Here is a 26723-nt window from a genome sequence, read left to right as displayed (position 1 = left end):
CTTCAGCCAGGTCACGATCTCGCGGTCCATGAGTTCGAGCCCCGCGTCGGGCTCTGGGCTGATGGCTCAGAGCCTGGAGCCTGTTTCCGATTCTGTGTCTCCCTCTCTCTCTGCCCCTGCCCCGTTCATGCTCTGTCTCTCTCTGTCCCAAAAAAAATAAATAAACGTTGAAAAAAAAAATTAAAAAAAAAATGTATCTATAATTGTTTTCAAAAAATGCCCCTTGGGAAGAGGCTATTTTAGCACTGTGCAGTTCTCAGTGAGGTCAAGGGCAAGGCTTTCAAGTGAAGTTTTTTAGGGACCCCACTAGACAGGTAAAACAATGACAGTTTGTTCTTTGGGAATGAGGCTTTAAGGAACTTCAGCTCCATTTTGTTCCCCTGGGATGTGGGCAATTTTTAAGGCTATCATCAGGATGGAGAGCAGAGGTTGAGGACAAGTTAAAACAACAGAGCTCACTGTTCTTATAGAAATTAGTAATTTTTTCTTTAATACATGCTCTCCGGGTTGCTGCAAGCCCATTGGGTAAAATTTCCAAAGTTCTGAGAAAGTTGATTTTGACCATTTTTGCTAGTTGTTGTTGTTGTTGTTGCTTTTACGGAAGGATGAATTTTCAGACGTCCTTCCTTTCTCATTTTCACTGATTCACTTGTAACAGGGCTTTAAAATCTCTAAAGTCTCAGGGCACCTGGGTGGCTCAGTTAACTGCCTGACTCTTGATTTCGGCTCAGGTCATGATCTTGCGGTCATGGGATCAAGTCCCATGTCAGGCTCTGCACTGGGCATGGAGCCTGCTTGGGATTCTCTCTGTCTCTCTTTTCCTCTGCCTCTCCTTCACTCATACTCTTGTACTCTCTCTCTCAAAAAATAGAATAAAAAAATAAGAAATGAAATCTCTAAAGTCTCAATGATCACAGGCTAATTAAATACTTAATCATGGGAGATGATTAGAGGAAAGGAATAAAAATAGAAAATGTAATTCTTAGAGAAGCTCTCCCAGATGGAGAGATGAAGTTCAGCAAAGTGTTTCTATATTTGATGCTCTCAAAGTTAAGTTTAAGGTAACGGCTATTTTAAACCCCCTTTTTTTTTCATACAAGTTAAATACAGGCTTTGGGGTCAGAACTGAGTTCAGATTCCATCTCTGCTTCTTGACTGGCTTGACAAACTGGGACAAATTATACAACCTCTCTGTACTTCAGTTTCCTCACTTGTAAAATGGGGTAATGATGTATCTATCACATAAGGTTCTTGTGAGGTTTAAATGTGAAATGCTGATCACAGATGCCCTATAGCTCAATAGTATTGGTTGTGATGATTATCCTTATAATTTTGCAAAAGTACAGTGATGATTCTTGAGCAGAGTCAACCTAAAGGCAGATTTTCTTTTCTTTCTTCCTGTTTCCTTCACTTTATTTTTGCTGTAAAGAACTGAGAAGAAAATCTACTCAGCATTTTGGAATAAAAACTTGTGTCAAGCAGTGACAAAATGTTATTTATTCAACAAGCCTTCACGAAGTAACTAGTAAATAACAAGCACTCTGTCAGGCACAGGGACAAAAATGACAATAGAGTATGCTCCCTGCCCTCAAGGAGCTGGCAGTCCAGGAGATGGATAAGGAAACGGGATCATATGCCACCTAACAAAGGCTGTCATAGGAGAATACACATGGTGGGGGTATAGCTTCCACCATTTCCTCTTAGATTAATCCCTTTGTCTTTGGCCCCCAAACTGAGGAATTGGTCCTATTTTTGTCTTTAACCGGGTGTTTTAAACTGTGGAATTTTTTACATTTCTAGAGATAAAGGAAAAGCACCTCGAATTATAGAGGACACTAGAAACAGTATTTCCTACAGAGCCTGGGCTTCCTACCAGCATAGTCACTTCTAGGGTTTTCAGCCCAAAAAGTTCTTTGGCATATCTTTGCTTTGCTGTCCACGTAAAAAAAAAAAAAAAAAAAAAAAAAAAAAAAAATTTTTTTTTCTCTTTCTGTTCTCCACTTTCTCGTCCAGAGAGCTGGGTAGTTCCCAAAGGAAGAGTGCTTTACAGAATCTAAGGGTGATTTATAGGCAAAGGCAGACAATGATTAGTTTTAACCTTCCAGTTCCATACCCCCAAAATGAACATAAACTTTCATGGTAGTCATTACTGGAAATGCAGATCATTTTAATTCCGTTGCATTTTTCAGAATTATCAGTCGTAACCCTCTGTCAGCTGTTGAAGATTCCTATCTTTTTAAGTTGCCAGCATTAAAATATTTGTAAGTATTGCAACAATCTCATGGCTCATGAGATGATTTCTGATCTTTTTTGTTGTCATCAAAAGATTAAGTATTTTGCGTTTTGGTTAAAAAGTCGTAATTTAAATTTTGACTGGGTTATTGAAATAAGCATTATTAGCAAAGAAAAAACGTATATGGGCAAGATAGCCTGCAGAGGAAGGAGTAGTATTGAAGAACACGTAACAGACATGGGACTTGTAGATGTAGGTAGAAATACCATTTATCTCAAAATGGAAAGTGGAGTAAGGTGTATATTAAAAGAAAAAAAGACTAATCAAGAGAGGTGGATGCAATTGAGAATGAAAATGAGGATAAGAGTAAAAAGGATTGTACTGTTGAGCACCAAGGTGATTAATTTGATGATGCACATAAAATGTCTTCATTGGGAGTTTTCTGGAATTATTGTCCATAGCAAGAAAACTCTTGAGCTGACTTGACAAAGAAGCCAGAATTGAAGTAATCACATGTTGTTAAGTATCTTTTTAGGTACAGAATTTTTATCCTTGGGTTCAAATCACGCATGTTTGGGCTTTCTCCTTCAGAGACATGGGATCAACACAGGTGTCACTTACAACAGTTGAGAGCATCCTCATGATGACCCTTGAATTGGAAACACTGTAAGTTGATTTTTCTTATGTGTATTTTCACTTAGTTGTTTATTTAGATTTGTTTTATTGTTTTCTTAAGTCAGGTTTATTGAGGTATAAAATTTACTCTTTTTAAGCATACAGTTTGATGAGTTTTGACAAACGTGTAGTTATGTAACCACCACCACATTTGAGACGTAGACCATTTCTGTCACCCCAAAAGGCCCCTATGTGCCTTTGCAGCCAATCCCCTTTTGTCACCACCAGCCCTGGCAACCACCAACCTAATTTTTGTCCCTGTAGTTTTGCCTTTTCCACAGTGTCTTATAAATGAAATCATACAAGGGGCACCTGGGTGGCTCAGGCAGTTAAGCGTCCGACTTCAGCTCAGGTCATGATCTCGCGGTTCGTGAGTTCAAGCCCTGCATCGGACTCTGTCCTGACAGCTCAGAGCCTGGAGCCTGCTTCGGATTCTGTGTCTCCCTGTCTCTGTACCCCTTCCCCATTTGCCCTCCATCTCTCTCTCTCAAAAATAAATGAACATTACAAAAAATAAATAAATGAAATCATACAGTATGCAGTCTTCTGTGATTGGTTCCTTTCAGCATAATCCTTTTGAGATTCATCCATGTGTGTTTTTTTTTTTAACTTTTTTAACGTTTATTTATTTTTGAGAAACAGAGAGCATAAGCAGGAGAGGGGCAGAGAGAGAGAGAGAGAGACACACACAGAACCCGAAGCAGGCTCCAGGCTCTGTCAGCGCAGAGCCCAATACAGGGCATGAACCTGCGGAACATGAGATCATGGCCTGAGCCAAAGTCGGTCACTTGTCTGACTGAGCCACCCAGGCACCCCAGAGACTCGTCCATGTTTTTGCACATGTCAGTAGTTCATTTCCTTTTTATTGCCGAGTAGTATTGCAGTTGTGAGGATATACCGGTTTGTTTATGCGTTCATCAGTTAATGGGCATTTGAGTTGTTTCTAGCTTTTTGGCCTTTATGAATAAAGTTGCTTAAAACACTTACATGCAGGTCTTCGTATGAGCATATGTTTTCATTGGGGGAGGGGGGGAGGTGGTAAAATACCTAATGGCAGGATTGCTACATCATATGCTAAGTGTATATTTAACTTTTTAAGAAACTGCTTACCTGTTTTCTAAAGTGGATGTACCATTTTGCATTCCAGCCAGCAGTATATGAGATCTTCTATGTATCCTTTCTTCTAATGTCTTTATCTATTTTTCATAAGGTGAATGTTGGCCTTAAAATTGAGTTGGGAAGTATTCCCCTCTCTTCAATTCTCTAGTACAGTTTGTGCAGAATTGGCATTATGTTTTCCTTAAATGTTTGCTAGAATTCACCAGTGAAGCCATGTGGGCTTGAAGCTTTCTCTGTGAGAAAGTGTTAAACTACAGATTTTATTTTTGTAATAGTGCTACTTAAATTACATACTTATTTTTTGGAGTAGTTCATGTCTTTCAGGGAATCTATTTCATCTTGAAGTTATTGACATAAAGTATTTTATACTATTCCCTTATTATCCTTTTAGTATCTGTAGAATTGTAGTGATGTCATTCCTCTCATTTTTTATATTGATAATTTGTGTCTTCTCTTGTCTTTTCTTGATAAATCTGGCCAGAAGTTTATCAGTTTTACTTATCTTCTCTAAAAAGTGCCTTTTCATTACACTGACTTCTCTATTTTTGTTTTCCTTTTTAAAAATTTCTGCTTTGATCTTTATCATTCCATTTTCTCTCCTTACTCAGTGAAGAATTTCCTTTTCTTTTTCTAGTTTCATAAACGTGGACACTGGGGAAGATGAATACTATATGAGCAACATCCCACATGTTGACATGTGTTTTCAGTTTCAGTCGGTACAAAATAGTTTTTAATATCCATTTTGACTTATTTGACCAATAGGGTTCCTTAGGAGTGTGTTGGTTAGTTTCTACATATTTGGGGATTTTACAGATCTGTTAATTTGTTATTTAATTCCATTGTGGTCACAGAACAATATGTTGGATGACTGAAATCCTTTTAAATTTATTGAGGCTTGTTTTATAGCCAATGAATTCTGGTACTAGATGAGAATATGGTCTATTTGGATAAATATTATGTGCCCACTTGAAGAAAAATATGTAGTCTGCTGATTTGGTGTGGAGTATTCTATAAATGTCAACTAGGTCAAGTAGGTTGGTAGTATTTTTCAAGTCTGATGTATCATTACTCATTTTCTATATATTTTTTCTGTCAATTATTGAGAGAGGGATATTGAAATCTCCAACTCTAATTGTGTACTTATGTGTCTCTCTTTCCTATTCTCCTTAATATATTTGGAAGTTGTGTTATCAGATACATAAATTTTTAAGTGATGTCTTTTCTATTAGTTGACATTTCTATCACCATGGAATAACCTCATTTATCCCTGGTAATATCTTCGCTTTGAAATTGACTTTGTCCTATAGTAAATATAGCCACTCAAGGTTTCGTTTGATTAGTGTTAGCAAAGCATAAGTTCTTCCATATTTTTAACCTACTTATATCTTTGTATTGAAGATGAATCTTATAGACAGCATATAGTTGGCTTTTGCTTTTTTATCCAGTATGACAACTCTATCTTTTAATTAGGTGATTACACCATTTATAGTTAATGTAATTATTTATATGATTACATTTAAAGCTACTGTCTACTCTTTTCTATGTATCCCATCTGTTCTTTGTTTCTTTTTCTTTTTCTTCCTGCTCTTGGGTTGATTTAGTACGTTTTATTATTTTTTGGTGGGGGGATAAATAGTTACAACTCAGGTTTTGTTATTTTAGTAGCTGTTTAATGGTTTGTAGTGTTCATGTTTAACTTATCACAGTCTATCTTCAAATGATATTATATGATTTCATGAATAGTATAAGAACCTTACAATAAATAGTGTACTTCCATTGATCCCCTCCTGACCTTTGTGCTATTGTTGTCATACATTTTACTTTTAGCACACCATATTATTTTTTTTTTGTTTAAATAGTCAATTATCTTTTTTTATTTTTTTATTTTTTTATTTTTGAGAGAGACAGAGTGCCAGTGGGGGAGGGGCAGAGAGAGAGGGAGACACAGAATCTGAAGCAGGCTCCAGGCTCTGAGCTGTAGACACAGAGCCTGATGTGGGGCCTGAAATCACAGACTATGAGATCATGACCTGAGCTGAAGTCAGATGCTTAACTGACTGAGCCACCTGGGTGCCCCTCAATTATCTCTTTTATTGAAGTATATATAGATCATGTAATATTAAATTAGTTTCAGGTGTGCAACACAGTGATCACCACAATAAGTATATTACAGTGTTATTGACTATATTCCCTATGCTGTACTTTTCATCTGGTGACTTATTTATTTTATAACTGCAAGTTTGTACCTCTTAACCCTTTTCACTCATTTTGTCCATATCCCCAGTTTGTTCTCCATATTTACAAGTGTTTTCTCTTTTTTGTTGTTGTTTATTCATTCATTTGTTTTTTTTTTGTTTATTTTTTGTTTATTTTTTACCTTGTTTTATTTTTTATTTTTTAAAATTTACATCCAAATTAGTTAGCATATAGTGCAACAATGATTTCAGGAGTAGATTCCTTAGTGCCCCTTACCCATTTAGCGCATCCCCCCTCCCACAACCCCTCCAGTAACCCTCAGTTTGTTTTCCATATTTATGAGTCTCTTCTGTTTTGTCCCCCTCCCTGTTTTTAGATTATTTTTGTTTCCCTTCCCTATGTTCATCTGTTTTGTCTCTTAAAGTCCTCCTATGAGTGAAGTGATGTGATTTTTGTCTTTCACTGACTAATTTCACTTAGCATAATACCCTCCAGTTCCATCCATGTAGTTGCAAACGGCAAGATTTCATTCTTTTTGATTGCCAAGTAATACTCCATTGTATACATATACCACATCTTTCATCCATTCATCCATCAATGGACATTTGGGCTCTTTCCATACTTTGGCTATTGTTGATAGTGCTGCTATAAACATTGGGTGCACATGCCCCTTCAAATCAGCATTTTTGTATCCTTTGGTTAAATGCCTAGTAGTACAATTGCTGGGTTGTAGGGTAGTTCCATTTTTAACTTTTTAAAAACCTCCATACTGTTTTCCAGAGTGGCTACAGCAGTTTGCATTCCCACCAGCAGTGCAGAAGGGTTCCCCTTTCTCCACATCTGTTGTTTCCTGACTTATTAATTTGAGCCATTCTGACACATGTGAGGTGGTATCTCATTGTGATTTTGATTTGTATTTCCTTGATGATGAGTGATATTGCGCATCTTTTCATGTGTCTGTTAGCCTTCTGGATGTCTTCTTTGAAAAACTGTCTATTCATGTCTTCTGCCCTTTTCTTAACTGGATTATGTATTTGATTTTTTGGGTGTTGAGTCCTTTATATATTTTGGATACTAGCCCTTTATCAGATTATGTCGTTTGCAAATATGTTCTCCCATTTCATCAGTTGCCTTTTAATTTTGTTGATTGTTTCCTTTGCTGTACAGCTTTTGATCTTTTTTTAATGGATGTTTATTTTTGAGAGAGAGAGCACAAGAGTGGGGTAGGGGCAGAGAGTGAGTGAGGAAGACAGAGGATCTGAGCAGGCTCCGCACTGTCAACAGAGAGTCAATGCGGAGCTCGAACTCACAAACCGCGAGATTATGACCTGAGCTGAAGTCAGAAGCTTAAGCGACTGAGACACCCAGGTGCCCCAGAAGGTTTTTATCTTGATGAGGTCCCAATAATTCATTTAAAAAAATGTTTGTTTGTTTATGTTTATTTTTGAGAGAGAGAGACAGAGTGCAAGCAGGGGAGGGGCAGAGAGAGAGAGGGAGACACAGCATCTGAAACAGGCTCCAGGCTCCAAGCTGTCAGCACAGAGCCTGACACGGGGCTCAAAGTCACGAACTGTAAGATCATGATCTGAGCCAAGTCAGATACTTAACCAACTGAGCCACCCAGGTGCCCCTATTCATTAATTAATTAATTAAGAACATGGACACACACATACATGTATGCATGGGGGGGAGCAGAGAGAGAGGGAGAGAGAGAATCTCAAGTGGAGAGAGAATCCTGATGCGGGGTTCAATCCACGACCCTGAGATCACGACCTGAGCCAACACCAAGAGTCAGGCATTCAACCCGCTAAGCCACCCAGGCACTCCTCAGTAGTTCCTTTGTACTTCTGTTTCCCTTGCCTCTGGAGACATGTCTAGTAAGAAGTTGCTTTAGCTGAGATCAAAGAGGTTTCTGCCTGTGTTCTCCTCTAGGATTTTGATGGTTTCCTGTCTCACATTTAGGTCTTTCATCCATTTTGAATTTATTTTTGTGTATGGTGTAAAAAAGTGGTTTAGTTTCATTCTTCTGCATGTTACGGTCCGGTTTTCCCAACACCATTTATTGCGAAGACTATCTTTTTTCCATTGGATATTCTGCCTTATGGAAGATTAGTTGACCATATATTTGTGGCTCCGTTTCTCGGTTCTCTATTCTATTCTATTGACCTATGTGTCTGTTTTTGTGCAGTACCATACTGTCTTGATGATTACAGCTTTGTAATACAGTTTGAAGTCCAGAATCATGATGCCTCCAGCTTTGTTTGTTTGTTTTTTCGCAACATTATAATTCGGGGTCTTTTCTTGTTCCATCCAAATTTTAGAATTGTTTGTTCTAGCTCTGTGAAAAATACTGGTGTTTGATAGGGATTGAATTGAATGTGTAGTTTGCTTTGAGTAGTATAGACATTTTAACAATATTTGTTCTTCCAATCCTTGAGCATGGGATGTTTTTCCATTTCTTTCTGTCTTCTTCAATTTATTTTCATAAGCGTTCTATTGTTTTCAGCATACAGATCTTTTACCTCTTTGATTAGGTTTATTCCTAGGTATCTTATGGTTTTTGGTGTATTTTTTTTTTAATTTTAGAGACAGAGTGTACAAGTTGGGGAGAGGGGCAGAGGAGAGAGAGAGAGAGAGAGAGAGAGAGAGAGAAAATCTTAAGAGAATCTTTTTTTTTTTTTTTAAATTTTTTTTTTTTTCAACGTTTATTTATTTTTGGGACAGAGAGAGACAGAGCATGAACGGGGGAGGGGCAGAGAGAGAGGGAGACACAGAATCGGAAACAGGCTCCAGGCTCTGAGCCATCAGCCCAGAGCCCGATGCGGGGCTCGAACTCACGGACCGCGAGATCGTGACCTGGCTGAAGTCGGACGCTTAACCAACTGCGCCACCCAGGCGCCCCAAGAGAATCTTAATCTAATCCATGCTGAGCATGGAGCCTGACACAGGACTCGATCTCAGGACCCTGAGATCCTGAGCCGAAATCAAGAGTAGGATGCTTCATTGACTTAGCCCATCCAGGCACCCCTTGTTTGTTTGTTTTTTCTGAGATTCTACATATAAGTGAAATCATATAGTGAAATGATATACATACATATAGTGAAGTGAAATGATAACCTATATAGTTACCAGTTCTAATGTTCTTCATTCCTTTGTGTGGATCCACATTTCCGTCTGCTATCCTTTTCTTTTCCTTCTGCTTAAAAATACTTTCTTTAGGGGCACCTGGGTGGCTCAGTCAGTTAAGCATCCAACTCTTGATTTTGGCTCAGGTCATAGTCTCACAGTTTGTGAGCTCAAGTCCCGCGTTGGGCTTTGCTTGGGATTCTCTGTCTCCTCAGTGCTCTTTCCCCCTTGCACACGCCTACTGCACGTGCCCTCTCTCTCTGTCTCTCAAATAAACATTTAAAAAAATACTTCCTTTGGCATTTCTACAGTGTAAGCCTGCTAATGATGAATTCTTCCAGCTCTTGTATGTCTCAGATAGTCTTTATCTTGCTTTTATTTTTGAAAGCTTTGGGTATAGAATTCTAGCTTGATAGCTATTTGGTCCCCCTCTCCTTTTCACTGCTTGAAAGATGTTGCCCCACCGAGTTCTGGCTTACATTATTTCCAGCAAGAAATATGTTGTCATTGTTATATCTTTGTTGCTCTGTATGTCGTGTGTGGTTTTGTTCCTTTGGCTGCTTTTAAGATTTGCTCTTTATCGCTGGCTTTGACCAGTTCGATTATGATGTGCCGTGGTGTAGTTTTATCCGTGTTTAATGGATTAAACTAAACATGTAGTTTAATCCATGTTGTGCTCAGAGTTCATTGACCTTCCTGGATTTGTGAGTTTATAGGGTTTACTTATTTGGAAATGTGGGGGCTATTATTTTTTCAAATTTATTTTATATCTCCTCCCCTTCGTGGACTCTAAGTATACATATATTAGGCCACTTGAAGTTGTTGCACGATTCATTGAGTTAAGTAGAGGCATGGGGTTTTTTCCATATGTGAAATACTGTTATAATAACTTTTTTAAATGTCCTTGTCTGCTAATTGTAGCATTTGTGTAGATTATGGATTAGTTTTTGATTGATTGCTTTTTAAAAAAAAAAAAAATTTAACATTTATTTATTTTTAAGACACAGAGAGTGATCAGGGAAGGGGTAGAGAGAGAGGAAGATAAATCTGAAGCAGGTTCCAGACTCCGAGCTCTCAGCACAGAGCCTGATGTGGGGCTCAAACCCATGAACCACGAGATTATGACCTGAGCCAAAGTTGATTGCTTTTTATCCTCAGTATGGGCCATATTTCAGATTTACTCAAACTCTTAGAAGTCTACCCTGTTTCTGTGTGCCCTCCACCCAAAGTGAGACTTTTGGCTTGGAAGGAGTTACCTGTGTATTAAACTACTGATCCGTGTCACCCAGTTCTAATCTCTATCTCATTCTAAGGATACCATACCCCATGCCATCCTTACCTTTCTGTTTGGCACCTCTTTCCTTCTATCTGTGTATTTATAATATTCAAGAGCAGCAGTTGGCCAACTGGTCCCTACCCAACCATCCAGGCCATGTGCCTCAAGAATTCCTTTTTGCACAGCCCTGTGATGACTTTGGCCCGCCTCTTCTACCTACTCAAGTAACTCCTTTACCACTAATTTAATTCTCTGTGTTTCCATTTATAGGATATTACCTAGCCGTATGGCCTGCTGTCTCTGCCAATTTAAAAATACTATTGAGGTTGTCTGTAAGACAGTCAAGCTACATTGTGACAGTGCATGTCTGACAAATGGCACACGTTGTGGTAAGTCCTAATTGCCTGATGATAAATTTGTAAATTTTTATTTTATTTGTGGTTTAACTTTTATTTTTAATCAACAATGATAATTTTTTTAATATTTATTCAGTTTTGAGAGAGAGAGCATTCACGTGCGTGAGCTGGGAGGGGGCAGAGAGTGAGTGAGGGGGACAGAGAATCCGAAGCAGGCTCTACACTGACAGCAGCAAGCCCCATGCGGGGCTGAACTGTGATATCATGACCTGAGCCAAAGTCGGATGCTTAACTGACTGGGCCACCCAGGCACCCTAACAATGGTAAATTTTTAAACTAATGATGTCATTGCATTATTTTTACTCATTCAGAGTTCAGATCCCTAAATTTCTAAGAACTATTCCTTTGTTAAAAGTCAGATTCTCAGTTACATTATTAAGTCCACTACCCCAAAATGAAAACCTGTTCACATAGTGCATCACAGTTTATAAGCTGATTTTACGTGCGTTAGGTCTCAGGTGCCCTTTGTCTTATAGGACAGGTGGAGATACCTTTTTGTTTATTTTGTTGTTTTTATAAGTGTGTAAGAGTACAAGTGATGCTGATTTCTGAAAAAGTTTTCTTTGGAGCCTCTGTGTTTCTGTTCCCTAACCAGAAGCTGCTACCCAACCGTTCTAACGGATGAGAGGGCTCTTCTATTCTTGGGCTGTCCAACTCTTGTTCTGAATCTTAAGCTTTTCTATCCAAAACACAGGTGCTTTTAGGTATTTTTCTGTTCTTAGGTTTTATTGGCACTAACTTGGTGACTTCCAAAATGTGCTTTTGCACCTGGATAGCTTGAATATGGGCCCCTGTCAATGGTCTAGGGCACAGCATAAATTACACTTTGCTACTTCTATAAGTAGTGTTGCTTACTTTCCAAAACAAGGTTTTACCAATTTTCTTACTCCCTTCTCCCTTAGAGGTGGGCAGAATAGGCTTTTTTTTTTTATCTCCTTTGACAGGCGAGGAAAAATGAGATCAGAGGTGCCTTAGCCTACACTCAAGTCTCCTCTCCCGTTTTGGGCGCTCCGCCAGCCCGCTGCTCCTCCTCTCTCGTGACCTTTGTAACCTCCTCCTCTGACTCTCCCCAGCACCACGAAAAATACGTTTAATTCTTCTGGAAAAACCCAGCTGCACAGTGCTGTTCAGTGTACACAAGCTGTACGCTTGACCTTCATGTAGTTGGAAGCTCTGGATGGTTCTCTCAGTAAAGCTAGAAATCTGGAAATGAAAGGAAATGAAAGCAAAGTAGGCGTTTGACCAAAGTTTCTTTATCCCTTCTGCATTTTAAAACCTCAAGTATCATTCCGTTGATTTTTTGGAACGCCCCACAGTGGTATCTCTCTCATACCTGGAAAATCTCTTAACCTATACCCCACATCTCTGCCCAAATTGAAGCAAAGAACCAGGGTGGACTTAGCGGGTCTCGTTTTTAGTTTTTTCTGTCTAGAGCTTATGTTACCGGAGGTGCGATATAGGGGAGCAGGGACCAAACAAAGGAATTGGTGGGTGGGCGGAGAGGGCGTGTCCAGATGAGGACCTGCTAGTGACGGGTGTTGTCCCGTGCATATGTGATGGTAGCAAGAACTCAAGCCCACTGAAGACGTAGAAGGAGGAAGACTCGTGCTCCCTCTGCCCCCGAAGCAGGACAGGGTGGGGTATGTGAATGCCAGGAGTCGCACTAGAGCTGCACACAGTTTAGCCGAGTATCTTCCAGCCTTGGCTTTTCTTGAGGCCTGGGCAATCGGCCCTTAGGGACCAATGGAATAACTCTAAATATAGTTATTCACACTATGGAATGTTCTGAGGAAATAGCTACTTTTTCAAAAAACATCTTTTTCTCCTTTGGTTGTTGCCAATCGTAGGTCCAAGTTTGAGTTCGTCTCCTCTCTAAATGGCACTCAAGTATTTGCTGATTCTTAATTTGCTTGACTGGGATGTATGACTGTGCATTGACAAAGAGCTGTGCTATCAGTCTTTCATTATCAAAACTCATGTCTCCTTCTTCTTCGACAGATCAGGAAGTATACCTAAGGAATGCAGAAGGATCATTCATGAAGGTATTGAAAGCTCGAAAGAAGAGCGCCAGCACGGAGCTGACTATTGAGCCACAGAAGGCATCCTCAGACATAGATCGTGTCAGTTTGTCAGCCTTTATGAATGAGCAGCTAGACTTCAATGACAAAAGTGATGTCATTAGTGCACTGAATTACATATCGCCTTATTTCTCGGAGGGCAATCTAGAAGACGTAGAATCGACGCTGTTACCGTTCATTAAATTTCTGTTTTCAAACGTGCAAGAGGGAGACAAGCCCGTGGGTCACTCGATGAACGACACAGGGGACCCTTCTCTGAAACCTGGATCCAACAATTCAACTTACAAGAATAAACTGAGAAAACTCTACTTTCTGGAAAATTTGTTAGATGCAGAAATTCAGGAAAAAATTGATGAGGTGAAAAAGAAAGCAAAAATGGCCATGCTTATACATTCCAGCCTTTTAGGTCCCAAGTTTAAACGTCAAATCTTTCCAAAGAAATTGGAAACTGCCCAACCGCAGGAGAAGAGCCTAGACAACGTTGAGAGTGTGGGGAAAAAGTTCCTGAGAGTGAACAAGGTCATCAAGGGCCCAAAGGGCATACGGAAAAGGCACTTAAAAGAACTGAGACGTCAGAACATCCAGAGGAAACAGAACGCCCAGCCGTCTGTAGAGAACATGGCCAAGGAAAGAAGGCTCAGGAGACCATCCCCAGGGGAGCTTCACGTGGCGCACAGGCCCAGCAAATTGGTGGGAAGCTCCTTCGATACAGAGCCTTCGTTCGTAGAGGAGCACAAGGCAGCGGTCTCTTCTTTCCTGAAGCAATACTCTTTGGGCAGGCCTTCTGCCACCCCCGCTCCAAAATCCCCACCTGACGTGAAAAAAAAGTCAAAAGACTTCATGTACCGCATTTTTCTTTTAGAACATGCAAATGCTAGAGTTAGAAATATGAAGGCTTTCGGGCCAGCCTCACACCCCAGAAAAACACACCGCTTTCATAAAAGTCGCTCCCGTGTGGTCCACAGAACACCCAAGGCCAAACTGAATCGAAAGTCCAGAAAGGAAAGTTCACTCAGTAATAGACAGCTGCTTGCAAAGAGGCCTCCATCCTCTGCAGTCAGGAGCCTCATAAATTCCCCTTCACGAGAGGATTTTTTATCTCCGGGAGAACTGAGTCCTCAGAAAAATCCTTTTCCAGAATTCTTTGCTCCTTCAGGAACTTACAGAGAAAACACTACTGCAGAGAACACTACTGCCCAAAATGTTTCTGACGAAAATATTTCTACAGGAAACACTACTGTGCCAGAACAAACCCTCCCTGAATTCACAAACCGTAAGAATCTTTCCACTGCTAATTCTACTGTTACTGCAGACAACTCTACGCCGACCGTTAAACAAACCAATGATACACAATGGGAATACCACAATGCGGGCACTGGCTTGCCCCCAAAAGCCACAGGCTTCACTGTGTCAAAGCTCTCGTCCTCAGGTGATCTGTTTGAAATTCAGTTAAACCAGCAGCTACAGTCCCTCATCCCCAACAATGACGTGAGAAGCCTCATTTCTCATGTTATCCGGACTTTGAAAATGGACTGCTCTGAGACCCACATGCAGCTGGCCTGTGCCAAGCTCATCTCCAGAACAGGCCTCCTGATGAAGCTTCTCAGCGAGCAGCAAGAAGTAAAGGTGTCCAAGGCAGAGTGGGATACGGACCAATGGGAAAATGAGAATTATATCAATGAGAGCACAGAAGTCCAGAGTGAACAGAGAGGGCAGGAGTCAAGGGAGGTGAGGATAAATCCCAAAATGTGGGGTCTCGACATTTAGGTGGTTTAGGACATGGACCCAAGCACAAGGACCAGGGGCTCCTAGTCCGGGTCTTGTCTTGGCCACATAATTTTGGCTAAGGCAGTGATCTGCCACTTTGCTCATTTAGGAAACAGTGCCGTTGTTCCCAGAGTAGACAAAAAGAGGACCTAACATACAAGATACATAAATTCTTGAAGAAAATGCTAATGATTAAGATTACATATCACATTAGATTTGGTATATTCTTTAAGAACCTAGAAGCGATTCATCGGAAAGAATGGGGTTTTAGAGTCGTTAAAGAATAGTTAACTTTCATCCTATCTCTGTTTTCTAAAAAAAATTGTTCTTTCCCTTTTTTTAGCTCACAAAAGAAGTTCCAGGCTATGGCTATAACAACAAACTCATCTTGGCAATATCTGTGACCGTAGTAGTGATGATTTTGATCATAGTTTTCTGTCTCATTGAGGTAAGGACAACAATTAATTCAGATTCCCAGACTATATTCCTTCTTTATAATAGATTCAGAACCCACAAACTGAAAATCAAAGCCACTTTCCCACCTGTCACGACCTGATATCCCTCTTCAGTCTGGAGGACTGAGATATGCTTTGTCCTTTTATTACAAAGTATATTCCAGGGATTTTAAAAGGAACCCCACTGCCGGGAGACATCTGTGGATTGTAACCAAGATAACAAGCCATTAGCTTGTTCTGAGACATTAGGTCTAAGAAGGCCACAGTTGACATGATAGTAAAATTTCTTCAACTCAAAAAAATTGTGTCGATTCGATGCACTCACCAGTCATCCTCCTACTACCACTGATTTCTTTCCTCGTTGGCTAAAATGATGAGAGAGAAATAGTCTTCACCTCCATGGAGCTATCAGTCATCTTGGAAGAAAGGGCATGGCTTAGAGATAAAAGTGTCATCTTGTTGATTAATTAGATGTACCTACAGCTCTCTGTCCACTTCGCAAGGCATTGTGTAAACAGGTTCAGTTAAAACCCTGCAGCTAAAATCCTGCATCAGGCTACTCAAAGCTTGTCATAATTACAGTTGCCTATTCCTGGAGCTTGCCTGTTTACCTTTTATTCAATTATGAATGAATTGAATATATATTCAATATATTTATTCAAATATACATATGCTTATTATATACACACACACACACACACACACACACACACACACACACACATTGCCATCTGTCATGGCAACCCTCCATTTCAGCCAAAGCAGCCCCTCACCATCCCCTAGTCAGACCATGCCCTTTCCTACTTTTGTTGGTGACTTTGCCCACTTGAAATTCCTTTATTTCACTCTGCTGGTGGAAGTCCCATGAGCCTTCAAAAGCCAACTCGAGTTCATCTTTCTTCACAAAGCCTTCCCCGAATACTGTAATACTCCTGGACCTAGTCCTTCTGTGAGATTGTCACCATTTGTTAGGGTCTACAGTGACGCATTCCCCTCCCCTGATAACAAAAATATGCTAAACAGTTTGTTAAAAGGCAGCTCGTCAAGAGAGAAATATCAAGGTCATGGATCAGAGCAGAGATATGTAAGGCTTCCTGGTCTCTCAGACTTGAGTAAAACCTGACTGGATGTATTAACTGCTAAGGAGAAACATGTCTGTCTTCTGGAGGGTTGGTCAGTAGTAAAAGCATAGAAATGGTGAGGAAGAGACCAACATGGGCAGTGCCCACCTAGCCTTGCCTAAGAGTAGAGATGGCACCTCAGGCAGCAGATGAGAGTCAGGCCCACCAGCCGGGCTGTGCCCGCGGGGCAGATGGATGGATCTAGCTACCTCAGTCCTTTCCATTAAACACTGGATTCAGCTAATTACTTTTCTTCCACTTCTCTTCTCACCAAATAGCCTTCTGATTATGCTTCAGTGTGCCACAGAGGCCTGTCTCCACAGGAGGTAATGCCCAATCATGTAGACACAGATGCCCTATCTATGGAACGGATGTTTTCCTTATTGTCAAGTCATGACCTGACATTCTGATTTTGATCAATCCTGTGACATTGGTAAGGTGATATTGCCTCCATGTAGAAAGAAGTGCGTTCTCTCTTGATGAGATCAGAGTCTGATTTCTCAGCCTAAGAGCCTAGGAACTAGCGTGGGGTCAACTTACCATGACCTCTGGGAAGAGAAATCATTGGCCATTGTCCAGTCCGTACTCTGCATCTTCAGGTGGCCTGCAGCCTTTTGCTTTTGGGGAAGTTCTATAAACTCCTATTGCTGTTTTAAATTCCTATGTGGTTTAACCTTGTGTTTATATTTTTTTATGTGGTTTCATTATTTCTTCTCCCTACTTAGATGATACACTTTTTGAGGTCAGAGACCATGCAGTTTCTTTCCTGTAGTGGACAATAATGATGTTCAAAGGAAGAGATGAGGCATTGTGTCAATTTCACAAGGAGGAATAATGCAACCTAATATTTATGGGAAGTAGCCTACAGAGTCCAGCAATAGACAGATCCGTGGGTGCCTAGGACTTTTGAAATGTTACCTTTTAGAGGCGCCTGGGTGGCTCAGTTGGTTAAGCGTCCTACTTTGGCTCAGGTCATAATTTCATGGTTCAGGAGTTCGAGCCCTGTGTTGGGCTCTGTGCTGACAGCTCAGAACCTGGAGCCTGCTCTGGATTCTGTGTGTGTCTCTCACTCTCTTTGCCCCTCTCTCACTCTTACTCTCTCTCTCTGTCACTCTCAAAAATAAATAAACATTGAAATGTTACCTTTTAGTATTCAAATCAGTGGAAGAAAATAAATAAATGGTAGTAGAACAACTGCTTAATTATTTGGGAGGAAAATAACAACAGATCCCTATTTCTCACCTTAAAAAAACATATTTCAGTAAATGTAAAAAAAGAGAAACAAGAACCCATCAAAGTATTAGAAGAAAATAGAATCAATACTTTTATAATCTTGTGGTGAGAAAAAGCTTTGTGACCTGATACCACATGCAGAAACATTTGATAGATTTGATCGTCTTGTCCGATTTATGCTTGGAATAAACCAGACATCTGATTGAATCCCCACAGTCCTGTGAGGATGATATCACCATCCTTCTTTCATACATAGAAGGGGATCAGCTTAAGGCCCCTGTGGCAAAACCCAAAGCAGAACCCAGCTGTGCCTGCAGTCAGCCTGTGCTCCTATCCCACTGTTCCGTCTCCTTCACGATAAAAACACTGACAAATATTTGAAACATTGAAATTCAGTGAAAGCCCTTGAAAGGATTAATGTATTTCATATGAAGAGAGTTTTATAAATCAACAGGAAGAGGACAAACAATCCAGGGGATCAAGGGGGCAAGGACTACGATGAACAGGAGGGTGTGGACAGTCCGTCACCATATCTGCCTCATGGCTTATGGGACATGGGTCTTGTTAACAAGGCCTTTTCGCCTCATGGTATAAAAATAGTCTCTGATATTTTCTTCTGTACTCTTATAATATTTGTTGTGATTTATTTATTTTTAATCTGTACGGAATCTGTGTGGTGCTTTGGTACGGTCGAGGTAGGGGATCTAACTTTTTTCCCTTACGTAAAGATCCAGTTACTTTAAAATCTTTTATTGAATGGTTCATTCTTTCTTCATGGATCTAAAATACCATTTATATCTGGACTCTATTCTATCAATCTGGTTTTCTTTTCCTGTATCAGTATCACGCTACATACTTAACTGCAGTTGCTCTGTAAGAACGTATTTTAATGTCTGCTCTGTGATCTTCTTTTTCATACAGTTTGTAGCTATGCTTGCACATTTTCTCTACCAAATGTCAGCTGGCCAGTTTTTGTTTAAAAAACTGTCTTGGGATTTGAATGGGATTGCCTTGACTTTGTAGGTTAATTTGAAGGGAACTGACATCTTTACACTATTCTAGGAAAATAGTGTCTCACATCATGTATTCGTTTCTTCTTAATGTCCTTCAGAAGAGCTTTAGTGTTTTCATCTCATAGGTCTTACCCATTCTTTGCTAAGTTTATTCCTAGGTACTTTATGCCTTTTTATTGATAATTGTAAATGGGATAATTCTTCCGTTTTTTGATTAATTATTTATGGAACATAGGAAAGTCATTGAGGTTTACATGTTGATCTCTTGATTTTATATCTAGCCATCTTACTGAATTCTCATATTTCTTCCAATAAAATTTTAGTTGATTCTCTTGGGCCTTTTAGTTTGTCTGTAATTTCGTATGCAAATACGTCTTAGTTCTTCTTTCCACGACTCCATTTTTTCCCAGTGCATCAGTTAGGACCTCCTCAACACCAATGAATAGCAGCAGTGATAACAGACATCCTACTCTTGTCCTTGACATTAAAACAGTGCTGCTGTTTAGGTTTCTGGTAGACACTTTTCTTTTCCTCCTCCCAAGAATTTTTATTAGGAATTATCTGTTGACTGTTATCTGAGACAGTCAGTAAAATGTATTACCAACTGCACACAAGTTAGGTGTTATTGAAGAGTCAAAGGACTATTAAACAAATTCCTGTCCTAGGAAAAGTTATCATCTTACTGGGTAGATAAGACCTAAAATGCAAAGGAATGAATAAAGATTTGGAGGGAGTGGTTATTGTGATGGGTAACTTGATCATGTTTTCCTCCAAAACAGATTTATTGTCATAGAGCAGCAGCCAAGGAAGGTAAAGAAGGAAGCTCAAGGTAAATATTAGTCTGGCAATCGTTAAAGTAGAATTTTAGAACTAGATTTTCAAACTCATCTATTTCAATCCCCTTGTTTTACAGCCAGGAAACCACCAAAGGCAGAAAGAATACATATTTGGCCTAATGCTTTGCCTGGACCCAGCAAAGTTAGCTGCCCAGCCAAACCCGAGTTAGAATGGGACTGGCACAGAGCACCTGCTCACTAGACCTTTAAAGAAAGATCGTGGGGGGACGGAGGTGAAAATGTTCAGACCCGTTCCTGCTGGCGGTGGGCATCAGGCCTGGCCACAGACCTTCTCAGAGGCTCTGGAGAAGGGATAGGGAGGGCCAAACGTCATGGGGTGAAGGGGCTAGTCTTCAAGCATGATGGAAGGTGGAATACATGAGTCCCTCCTGTAAAGTGGGGGGGAAACTTCCTTCTTCCTCCTTCTGGTTTTCGAGGCCCCGCTCTCCATTCCCTTTATCCAGACCCAATAGAATTTGAACTGGGAGAGACCTTAGATAATCATTTATCTCTTCCTTTTATACTAATGAGATGGAGAAGGAGAAAAGGAAGATGTCTTGCCGGACGGTTGTATCACTAGTACCCCTAGAACCAGAAAGAAGATGGTTCCTTTCCAGTTGGGCACGTCTCTGACTACACTGTTCTTGGGCTGTGAACTGCATTTTATGTCACAACTCAGTGCACACATACCGTATAGACATAAGTACCTTCTAAAACAAACTTACCATACACTCTGATTCTTTCTGTTCTGTTTTTTTTAAGTTTATTATTTATTTGGGAGGGGGGGGTGGAGCAGAGACAGAGAGAGAGAGAGAGAGAGAGAGAGAGAGAGAGAATCCCAAGCAGGTTCTACACTATCAGCACAGAGCCAGACACAGGGCTCAATGTCACAATCTGTGAGATCATCACTTGAGGCAAAATCAAGACTTGGGCTGCTCACCTGACTGAGCCACCCAGGTACCCCCTATTCCGTTTGTATTCAAAAAGAGTATTTTGTGTTTTAGCGCTAGCCATGTGTTTTAAGGTGATTTCCCGACTCACTCCCTCATCTGCCTGCAGTGTGAAAGTCAGTGAGCTAGATAACTGCTGGTTGGACTCAGGCATTCACTCGGTGCGATTCATCTTGTAAAGTAAAGCAGCTAGGAAAATAGAAACACCTCCCCACCCGCCAGCAAATGATGCCTGGGAGGCTAAGCCTGGCGGGGACTGATGTACAATGCTTCTGGAGAGAGTTAGGTGCTTCTGCCGTGTGGTCACCCAGTTTGTTGACTGCACAAGGGCACTTGGCCAAGGGCCAGAAGGTGAGCAGGGTGAAAATCCTGCCTATACTTCATGTCAAGTTACATACAAAGGTCTCCCAGGGCCACTGTGGGGCCATTATGGACAGACACAGGAAAATTCTGAAAGCCCAGCATGTATGGAATTATTTCTGAGATCCCAGGTCTGTGTTGATTTTGCCTGCTAATAAGACTGGAGAAATACATTGTGAGAGGCATGGAAAATGGTACGAATCACTAATTGTCTGTGTGTGTGTTTCCTTCAAGGGGCTTCTTTGGATCTCTGCTGCGTAAGAGATGCTCAAAGGAAAGTGACAATCAGGTAAATCTGAGGAGGATAAAGTACCGTGGCTGGAGAAGGCAGGGGAAACAGACCTAACATTGTCCTTTCTGTTTTCTAGGAGGGCTTTTTCTGGAGAAGGTGGCCACTTTGGCTTAGGGACATGTACAGACCTCTCAATGCCACACGCAAGAAAAACATGGCACAGAAGCTACACGACAAGGATTCTTCTGATGAAGATGAGATTTTCCACATGAAACTAGGGTACGTGATTGGGGAAGATTTTCTCTAAAATGGGGAAATTATGAAGAGTTGAATTGTTCCTTTCGAGAGTCAAAGCCTTGGCATTCTTCTCCTTTTCCCAGGGAGGCTGGCAAAGCCACAGCAGAGAAGGCCACAGATTCCACTACTGAAGAGCTGGGTGACGAGAGTGAGACACTATGTGAGGTTGTCACAGAGTGAACGCCGTCCTGCCTCAGGCCACCTACAAAGTTTACTTCCGATACTGGCTTCTCAGCATTGCTTATAAAATACTTTTTCTTCTCATATTGAAATGTATAAATCCATAACCAATTCTAGCCACATGGTAAGGAACTAAAACGTAAACAGTTCAGTATTTATCTACAGACAACAGGGGCCACAGGCGAGAGAAGCAGGACTGAAGCCAGAGTCCCTCGTGGTAGCCAGTATTTCCACAAGACAGTCTGGGCAAAGTAGGGTGAATGGGGCGTCTTTCCCTCATTTCCCTGATACAGTCAGTCTCTGGAAACTGGAGAACGTATCTTCAAGGGGCTTAGACTATTAAGTTAATTAACAGCTTATTCTGGTGCTCTCTCCCCTGGCTCACCCAATACCAGTTATTCACAACGCGCTTGACCCCCTGCCCATAGAGGATCGTCTGTTTCTGGCCCCTCCGTAAGGTCTTTGGGGTTGCCAGAATGTTTGGATCGCTGAGCCTACCTCCACTGTCGGGCTGAGGCCTGTCTTTCTTCCCAAGAGCTCAAACTCGGACACAAAATCTGTAGGTGGAAGTAGAGTGTTCCTCAACCTTACAAGCTAGTAGATAATTCCCATTGGGTTTTTTTGTTTGTTTTCTTTAAAAAAAAAAAAAAGTCCCCACCCTCAGAGAGCTAGCAGGGAGATGCTGGAGGGTTAGAGTAAAGAATGTGTGAGAGCAGTAATTACCCAGGACTGCCCTGCTCAGGCCTTTATTTCAGAAAACTTATTGGCGGGGGCACTTACTGTTCACCTGTACCACACTAGCCTCTGCTGACCCCACTGAGGGTCGGATGCGTGCGGCTGGGCTCTCTCCAGTTCAGCCCAGCACCACACCTACCACTGCTTTCCTACCCAGCTCAGATCAGGGCTGCACGATTCCAGGAGATAATGCAGCACAACGTGCAGAAGACGCAAACATCCCTCCACTTCTGCAGAGGAGGGCGTTAACCAGTCACATTTGGGATGTTGGGAGGAGTCGGGGTGCCTGGGTGGCTCAGTCCGTTGAGCATCCGACTTTGGCTCAGGTCATGACCTCATGGTGTGGGAGTTTGAGCCCTGCATTGGGCTCTCTGCTGTCAGCACACAGCCCACTTCAGATCTTCTGTCTCCCTTTCTCTCTGTCCCTCCCCCCAGCTCACACACTGTCTCTCAAAAATAGATAAACATTAAAAATAATGAAGTCATCTATACTTTCTGAGTAAATGAATGACAGATTTTAGAAAAAGGACGTCAGAGTCAAAATACAGTAGTGAATAAAAGAAATCCTGAATGAACAAGGTTTGATAATCTCTTTTCTTAATGTCTGTTTATTTTGAAAGAGAGCAAGGGGGAGGGGCAGAGAGAGAGGGAGAGAAAGAGCCCCAAGCGGGCTCCGTGCTCAGTGTGGAACCCGATGCGAGGGACTCGATCTTACGACCGTGAGATCACAGCCTGAGCTGAAATCAAGTGTCGGATGCTTAACCGACTGAGCCACCCAGGCGCCCCTGACAATCTCTTTAGATGCCCCCAAATAAATGCTGGTGGCTTAGCGATAGGTGATGGAATATGGCACCAACCGCTGGCCACCAACAGAGTCCCCCGAGGGGACAGTAGGACTGGGGCACAGCCCAGCAGGTTTGGCAGGGTTGGTAGGAACGGTTCCAAGCGGAGTGATTGGCCCATCAGTGCCTCTTCGGCTCTATTAGTTTGCTGCTGCTGGGCAAGGACACCTGTTCTCCTGGTGCCTGCTCCCGTTCCCCCAGCGTTTTAGTGAGAATGGCCACCAAGTGTCTGTCTCTGTGTGGTGACCTCAGTGAGCCAACAAATAACTGTGTTGAAAGCACGAGACTAGAGAGTAACAGTAATCGGAAGCAGCAGCAGCAGCTAGTTCACTATTTGCTTACTTGGTGTCAAGGCCTGGGTTGGGCGTGTTGCAGTCTTAATTTCGCCCAACAGTCCGTGAAAACATACTTTATTATCCCCATCTGGCAGATAAGGGGACAGGGCTTAAAGGACGTAGGTAACCTGTTCAGGTGCCCAAAGCCGCAAATCCAAAACTGCCAGGTAGGGGTTTAATCCAGGCCTGTTAACTCCAAAGCCTGCTGACGGTTATACTGCCCTGCTGCAGGGTGCAGGGGTACAGAGACGTCTAAGCCATGGTTACCATCAAAGAATCAATAATTACAACGATGAGGATGGTGGCAGCTACTGTTTGTTGAGCACGTGCTTTGAGCCGGGCGCAGTACCAGGCCCTGTAGTCACTCTTAGGTCACAAGGGCAGAAACTCCTCATGCCAGCTCAAACTCCTTAATGAGCTGGGTGGAGCGGGGGCTGGTGGTGACTTTTTGAATAAGAGAGGTGGACACAGAGACAGAGCTGACGAGAAACCAAGAAGACCCATCTGTGCATCGTTGGGCTTCCCGAAGTGTGGGCCGGGATTCCAGGCAACTCCATTCTCCTATTTTGGAATATTTCCATTAGCGCAAATGTGGTTCATAAAGTGAAGCTTAGAAAATGTTGTTTCTATAACACTACCTCAAATTTGCACAATACTTATCAGTCTCAAATGCTACCCTGCCATATTTCTTTTAATTTCTTTAATGTTTATTTTTGAGAGAAAGAGAGAGAGAGCATGCGGGCAGAGAGAGAGGGAGACACAGAATGTGAAGCAGGCTCCAGGCTCTGAGCTGTCAGCACAGAGCCCGATGCGGGGCTCCAACCCATGAACCACGAGATTATGACCCTCTCTGCCACTCCTCCACTCGCACTCTATGTCTCTGTCTCTTGCTGTCTCCAAAATAAACATTTAAAAAAAATTTTTTTAAACAACAATGAGCATTTATTCCTCAAAAAAACGTCTTTTTTAATGTTTATTTTGAAGAGAGAACAAGAGAGAGAGTACAAGCAGGGGAGGGGCAGAGAGGGAGACATAGGATCTGAAGCAGGCTCCAGGCTCTGAGCTATCAGCACAGAGCCCAATGCGGGGCCCCAAGCCATGAATGGTGAGACCGTGACCTGAGCCAAAGTCAGACGCTCAACCAACTGAGCCACCCAGGCGCCCCATTCCTCAAAAGTTTTGAGTCAAAATTTCGGGAATAGCTTGGGCACTTCTGCCCCTGGGTCTTTTGTGAGATTCTCAAGATACCACAGGGCTGCAGTCATCTGAAGGCTTGACTGAGTCGGAAGGGTCCACTTCCAAGGTGGTTCACTCACTTAACATGGCTGTCAAGGGGGTTGGAGGGAGGCCTCAGATCCTTGCCATATGAGCCTGCCCACAGGCTGTTTGACTGAATGTCCTCACAGCATGATGGCTGGGTGCCTCCAGAGTGAGTGATCTGAGAAAGAGAGACAGAAATGACAGAAGGTATCCTTCCTATGACCTCACCTCAGACGGCACAGAGCAGCATTTAGCAGTGACTTAGTCACTAAATCCAGTTCACATTCAAGGGGTGGGAATTTAGACCCCACCTTTTATTTATTTATTTATTTATTTATTTATTTATTTTTATTTTTTTTTTATTTTTTTTTCAACGTTTATTTATTTTGGGAAAGAGAGAGACAGAGCATGAACGGGGGAGGGGCAGAGAGAGAGGGAGACACAGAATCAGAAACAGGCTCCAGGCTCCGAGCCATCAGCCCAGAGCCTGACGCGGGGCTCGAACTCACGGACCGCGAGATCGTGACCTGGCTGAAGTCGGACGCTTAACCGACTGCGCCACCCAGGCGCCCCTAGACCCCACCTTTTAAAGAGAGAAGAGTCGGGGTGCCTGGGTGGCTCAGTTGGTTAAGCGTCCGGCTTCAACTCAGGTCACGATCTCGCGGTCCATGAATTCGAGACCTGCATCAGGCTCTGGGCTGATGGCTCAGAGCCTGGAGCCTGCTTCGGATTCTGTGTCTCCCTCTCTCTCTGCCCCTCCCCCGTTCATGCTCTGTCTCTGTCTCAAAAATAAATAAACGTTAAAAAAAAATAAAAATAAAGAGAGAAGAGTCAAAGAATTTGTGAACATATTTTATTTTTTATTTTTTTCCAGCACTCATTCAGTAGATCTTTATTTTTTTTCAATATATGAAATTTATTGTCAAATTGGTTTCCATACAACACCCAGTGCTCATCCCAAAAGGTGCCCTCCTCGATACCCATCACCCACCCTCCCCTCCCTCCCACCCCCCATCAACCCTCAGTTTTGTGAACATATTTTAAAACTACCATAGCCAGGAAAACAAACCATTCTAGATATTTCAACACACACACACACACACACACACACACACACACGCAAAGGTCATACAAGCAATTGGTGCTCACCACTGGTGGGGCTCGCGGTGGTGAAGGTCAGGGCCAGGGGGGAATCGCACCACTAGCTCTCAGGTTACTTTACCACAGTTGCTTTCCATAGATTCAAAGTTGCTGCTGCCACTCAGTCAGGAAACTTCGGGAAGCCACTGCTGGGGTCACTACAGCCCCATGGCCCCAAGCCTGACTGGTGGGGACTATGGACTCCAACATTCAGCCTGCATGTCTGCTGCTGCAGAGGAGAAAAGCATGGCTTCCGCCTCCTTCCCGCCTTCCAAATTTCACACAGGTACGCTTTATTGGCAGAATTCTGCTGTCGAGGGAATCCGTGAACTATGGTTCGTGGGTGTCCAGGACCTGCAAAGAAGGGGCTAGAAATGGGTGTCAAGAGCCAACCAACATTATCCAGCAAACCCCTCCTGATGGGTGGGTGTTCAAAGGCTTTGTAAAAGGGGGGTGGTGTCCACATGGAGTAACCTGGTGGTCGTGTTTCTAAGTCAGAAACCCTGAAAGGTGTCATTCTAGCTGGGCAGCAGGTGAGGCGCTGGATGCTGACGACATACACTCATCCCCAGAGGTGACTGGAGAAGCGCCTGGAGCTGATTCTTAGTTTCATCTCTGGAACGTGCTCACTGGAATTAAAGCTGGATGGACTACTGGCAATGCAGTATGTGAGAAAACATAGCCCCCATTCAAAAGGGCTGCCAGAGAAAAGATCTCCACAGGGAAACATGATTTCTCAAAATCTAGCCTTTGGACCTCTATACGCAAACATCCCTGGGATGCTTACTTCAAAAGCTGATCCTGAAAATAATTTAATTTCAAAGGCTGTTGGGGCACCTGGCCGGTTC

General features: G+C 42.2%; 1 protein-coding gene across 21 annotated transcripts in view; it reads left to right on the top strand.

Moving 5' to 3' along the window:
• LOC124522169 (RAD52 motif-containing protein 1-like) overlaps positions 1-21647 on the top strand; it is a 57853-nt gene extending 36206 nt beyond the window's left edge. For 8 of the 21 annotated variants that reach the window (XM_047093434.1, XM_047093431.1, XM_047093429.1 and 5 more), the window contains 9 exons: positions 2190-2261; positions 2825-2899; positions 10896-11014; positions 13040-14847; positions 15230-15334; positions 19488-19537; positions 21089-21143; positions 21223-21365; positions 21467-21647. In XM_047093434.1, the coding sequence (XP_046949390.1) occupies positions 2190-2261; positions 2825-2899; positions 10896-11014; positions 13040-14847; positions 15230-15334; positions 19488-19537; positions 21089-21143; positions 21223-21365; positions 21467-21563 (2524 nt within the window). In that variant the 3' untranslated portion in view covers positions 21564-21647. Of the gene's footprint in view, positions 1-2189; positions 2262-2824; positions 2900-4055; positions 4119-10895; positions 11015-13039; positions 14848-15229; positions 15335-16740; positions 16896-19487; positions 19538-21088; positions 21144-21222; positions 21366-21466 lie in introns of those variants that run through there. The other 13 variants (XR_006964686.1, XR_006964684.1, XR_006964681.1 and 10 more) reach the window with 9 other exon arrangements.
• Positions 21648-26723: the final 5076 nt, after the last annotated feature.

This window comes from Lynx rufus, unplaced genomic scaffold, assembly GCF_022079265.1.
Source record: "Lynx rufus isolate CCGP_SWC_20201006 ecotype Redwood Valley unplaced genomic scaffold, mLynRuf1.p SCAF_34, whole genome shotgun sequence".
NCBI classification, from domain to species: domain Eukaryota; kingdom Metazoa; phylum Chordata; class Mammalia; order Carnivora; family Felidae; genus Lynx; species Lynx rufus.
This window is presented reverse-complemented; position numbering and strand designations above follow the sequence as displayed.